Here is a 5,364-nt window from a genome sequence, read left to right as displayed (position 1 = left end):
ACAAAAACATTATAGGGGTATATATTTTTCGTAAAACCACTCGTTTCAGGGCCCAATTTCGCACAAAATGCAGTTTAACTAGGAATGTTATTATTTTGTTTATAACGTAAAAATTCAAAATTCTATTTCAGCCGTATTTTGTGTTTTGGTTCATAGTATTTGCATACAAATTTGCAAAACGATCGATCAGCATGTTGTCAGTGAAAACAACGACAATATACTATCTTTTAATATATTTTTTAAATAAATTGATATTTTTAAAAACTATTTACATAGGTGGATTCGTCGTTCAAAAATACAGAATCGCCCCATTCATATCATTTTGCTATACGCATTAGTTTTGGAGATATTAAACGAAATATGTGTCAGATACTCCTAGAATTCGTTTCTTATTTTCTTCAGAAATGTAGGCATCTGGCCAACGTCAAGTCCCAAGAGTTTTTTTCAACCACTTCATACCATCATAAAAACGGCCTCCCTGCCAAGGACCCAAAACTTTCTCTTTACCCTCTTTTCCCCACTAAGCTTTTCCTTGTCCTTGCACCCCCTTATTTTGTCAGAAAGAATTAGACCACTGAACTGAACACATCGTTTTTGTAATAAAGAGTATTGAATTATATATCTCGACAATTCGTGTTTAATTTGCCATCCTCCGGGTATACGACATATGTTTTCCACCCCCAACTTTGGGGGTGGTTTTCACACCCTTTAGATGAATTAGAAGCAATAAAAAAATACGTGTCGAATATTTTCGGCTATTCTACAATCCTACAAAGTTTCATCAAAATCGGAGACTTTCACCTCGCGATGTTCCCTTATTATTAAGTATCAAAATCTCGGCTGGAGTTGGATTCGTTCGAGTTCTCCTGATGGGCAGAATTGTAATATGTACATACATATATGTGGCAACAGCGTAACGAAACTTTCAATACATTTTGGCAACTAAGCCTTTCTTGCGTCTGATTCGTGTATTCGATGAATACGCTATTCAGCTGTCAAATTCTAGATTACATTTACCGACTGATCTGTATTTTTATCGATGCTGATGGTAATATGACCAATTTGATTGAGATATACCATTAACGCTTCTAACGGCAAATCGTTGAACTATTTTTGTGTCAAAACGGGTGCACAACGAAAATTACGCTTTACGCCTTCAAGAAGTGTTAAATTGAGGAAAATCGCATTTCCACGATATTGTGCTAATTCAAGGAAGGGTGCTCTGGTGTGCTATGAGCTATGAACCATTAAATCGTGAGATATTTGCGAAAATGACACTTCGGCAGCCATCTTGCTAGTTTACAACAGCGTCTGTTTCATGCTTACAGTTTGTAATTTTACAGTTTTCTCAACGTATAGTGTTTATTGGAGTTTAAACGGACCAGAGCACCCTGTAGTGAAGTCTACTCGTGGGTTCTGTACCCGCGAAAAATTCATTTATGCAAGTATCGAGACGTAAAGCGTAATTTGCGGAACCGTTTGTCTCTCTCGCTCATCGCGTATACGTGTATGACTTTCTTTGCTTGTGTGAGCGCACGCACACAGCTCAAAACACAAGGAGTCTGCCCCCTTAAAGCATACTAAAGTTAATTTTGAATTGCTCACTGACATCGAAATGGTTTTGTTTACCGAGCGGTGTATACGTGGTGGTTTGAGTCAATGTTCTGGGAGATATGCGCAAGCCAATAATAAGTATATGTTATCCTATGATACATCGAAATCGTCATCGTACCTCATGTACTTTGATATAAACAATTTATATGGATGGGCAATGTGTCAACCATTACCATATGCAGGATTTCAATGGATCGATAGTGTTGAAAATTTTGATGTATCCTCAATTGCAATTGATTCATCGATAGGTTATATTCTTGAAGTTGATATAGAATATCCACAACATCTACATGATGATCATGCTGATCTACCGTTTTGTCCAACACGTGCCAAATCCCCTGGTAAGAAACAGGATAAGTTATTAGCTACATTATACGATAAGGAGCGTTACGGTATACATTATTGCAACTTACAACAGTGTATTCATCATGGTCTTCACATTACAAAGATACAACGCATTCTCGAATTTAATCAATCACCATGGCTTCGCGATTATATAGAACTCAATACTCAATTTCGAACACATGCATCAAATGATTTTGAAAAAAATTTGTATAAATTAAAGAACAATGCAGTATTTGGTAAAACAATGAAAAATGTTCGAAATCATCTTGATGTAAAACATCTGACAAAATGGGATGGAAGATTTGGTGTACAGGCAATAATCTCAAAACCTAACTTTCAAAGCAGAAGTATTCTTTCAGAAAATTTAATTGCAATTGAGTTGCGTAAACTTATGGTTAAATTCAACAAATCAATTTACGTTGGTATGGCCATTCTAAACATATTCCACTACGATTATATGTGTCCATTACACCAACGAAGATGTAAAATTATGTATACTGACACAGACAGTTTAATTTATTATATTCAATGTGAAGATGTTTATGAGATGATGAAATGCGATATCCATAGATTCGACACCAGCGATTATCCAAAAGACAATGTATATGGTATACCGCTTGTCAATAAGAAAGGGCTGGTTCGATGAATTATGAAAACAGTGATTCAATAATGACTGAATTCATTGGACTCAGAGCAAATGCGTATGCTTTGAAAGTGTTTGGTAAAAAAGATGTCAAAACGTTGAAAAGTGTCAAAAACAATGTTGTTGCCAAAATGATCAATTTCGATGATTACAAGCATTGTTTACGCAATGCATATGAAATAACTCGTCGTCAGTCATTCATAAGATCTAAATTGCATAAGGTATATATTGTAACAAAATTGAAAATTGCTCTCAGTCCATATGATGATAAGCGATATCTTATATCTGATTCAAATGATACACTAGCTTGGGGGCATTATAAAATAAAATTGTAAAGGATAGAAGCTGTACAATAATAGATTAAAATTAGTTTACGAAAATCGATTTATTTGCATCTTTTATATTAACGTTATAGCAAAAACATCCTTTTATGTTTACAGTACATTATTTTCATGTATCCATGAATTGCGTGAATTATCAAACCTTAACCATTTAACATATACTTTATCATCCTACTTACGTAATACTTTTTCCACTAAATACACATCGGGATTGATAACGCGTTGTAATTCATGCTCATAAAATCCTCCTGCAATAGGCTTTCCGCATGAATCTTGCAGCAGATAAGTCACAGGATTAGTTATCTATACTTTGATTATCTTGAACACTTCAGGAGTCCAATATGGTGTATATCCTTTGTCGGAAACGGTTTTGTATTTGCTGACGCGTACAGAGACACCAACCTTAAATCTCGGTGAAGCAGCAATCTTTATATGGCTATATACTGTGTTCAAAAGCTTACCAGCAATTGTAGGGGCAACACCACATGGTCGCATTCTAATAGTCCTATGTTTCCGTATGTTGTATTCAGCCACAAGGTTCGGTAATGCGTCGATCCATCTGTATGTTCCAATGAGTACAAATAGTTTCCAAATAGGATGCTTTAAAGTACGATTAAAACGTTCCTCGATGGACGCCTTCATCACTGAATATGTTGAATACTGATTAATATTATGTTTTTTTAAGAATCTCTGTACATCAGCATTGTAAAATTTCTTTTCTTGGTCGGTTTGTAAATTTTTGGGACATCGATCTCGAATTACTTTTGCAAATGCTTTGGCTACTTCGAAACCATTTTTTGTTTTGAGTGGTACAACCCATGCATATTTGCTTAATGTATCTGTAACTGTGAGTATGTAATGATAACCTTCATTGAATCGTGAGTATGGACGCATCTCAACCATATTAGCTTGCCACAGACCATCATATCCATGTACGATAACACGTCTGCGGGGGAAATTTCTTCGTGCTGACGCATGCAACTCCTTTACAAGCTGTTGGTTTTCGAGGCTATGCTTTTCCTTAGATTTCATTGATTTTTACATTGTTGTTACTGCTGTAGTCTGTTATATAATCTTCCTCTTGAGAATGAGGGTTCAATACATGCAATACTTGTCGAACATCATTTTGCAGTATTATTAAATTGTTCTGAAATGTAGCCAATCTTTCCTGCTCAATTTTTCCTGCTGTATTTGTTGAACATTATTCTGTATTGTTACCACATTGCTTTGAAATGTGCTCAACTTTTTCTCAAATTCCTGCTGTTGAACCTTTAAGATTGATATGCATTGTTCCAAGTACTGCTTATTGACTGCATCTGTGTTGACCTCCAGCTGTGTAACATTTCGAATTTTGTAGTATTTTGCGTCAAAGTTGGAATCAATCATGTAGAGCGCGTTATCGAGCATATAATTTCGAAACATGCCACTCCATTTATACTACTATACTGGTGAGGTCTCATACTTTCTAAGTGATACCCCAAACTTATTGATTAACATTTCGTTGAGAATAAATCAATTATGAGCTTGCAGTTTAATTTATAATGAGACCTGCTTCGCGAAGTTCTTCGATAATCGATAGAAACTCGATGTCGTGTGAATTTTTACCCGCTTGACGCGATGCTTCTAACAAACGCAGGCGATCTACTAATTCGTTTGGATCATCCCAAAGTATATAACCGATTTGGTTATTGTTTACTGCCATAGCATTTGGTATATGCTTGTTAACTGTTATGACATTTGGTGTAGTATGTTCAAATCTTCTACCTGTTCGGCTCTTAATTGCACGAGCAAGTAGGGGAGGATTTATACAGAGTGTAACAAAAATGTTGCAGTTGCTTGAAAGTGGTGTCTCAGGGGGTGATTTGAAACTACTTGTTCCTTACCGAAAATGTAAGATGAGGCTTCGCTAACGAGTTATTAACGAAAAACACCGGCCAGTGAGAGGGCGAGGTTGCCGTCCGAGCCAGCGCGGTAGCGTTGGGTACGCGCGCTAGATGCTACGGTTGTACTCCGAACAAGAATGTCGTCATTCATCGTAGAAAATAGCATTAGTATGAAAACTAAAAGCGACACAATAAATAATACCGAGTCCTTTTTCTGTTTATCACTTGAAGTGAATAATTAGTTAAAATCGAGGAAAACTACGTGCAACGCAACGACACGAATACGTAAATTTCTTATTCGCATAACGTATAAACAAAAAAGAAATACAACAAAAAATAAAGGGACGGGAGAACAAACTGCACCTGTAGTTTGTCAACTTGTGTCACTGGGTTACTGTACCGCTCCTCGTCACCGACCGTCGAAATGGTTTATGCTAGTGTAACAACCAGTCGCGACCTCATTTGTGAGGAAGTCCAGTGTCGCAAGACATTTCCTCTTAATAATTAATAAATAATAAGCGATAATCAAAATTCGAAC

At 36.2% G+C, this 5,364-nt stretch overlaps 1 protein-coding gene across 1 annotated transcript; it reads left to right on the top strand.

Annotated features, from left to right (window-relative positions):
- The first annotated feature begins 1,615 nt into the window (after nt 1-1,615).
- Nucleotides 1,616-2,605, top strand: LOC143187568 (uncharacterized). The gene has a single exon (XM_076391795.1). It carries the CDS (start codon nt 1,616-1,618, stop codon nt 2,603-2,605), a length of 990 nt encoding a protein of 329 aa, XP_076247910.1.
- The last annotated feature ends 2,759 nt before the right edge of the window (nt 2,606-5,364 follow it).

This window comes from Calliopsis andreniformis, unplaced genomic scaffold, assembly GCF_051401765.1.
Source record: "Calliopsis andreniformis isolate RMS-2024a unplaced genomic scaffold, iyCalAndr_principal scaffold0052, whole genome shotgun sequence".
NCBI lineage: Eukaryota > Metazoa > Arthropoda > Insecta > Hymenoptera > Andrenidae > Calliopsis > Calliopsis andreniformis.
Note: the sequence above shows the minus strand (reverse complement) of the source record. Positions and strands in the feature narration are given on the sequence as shown.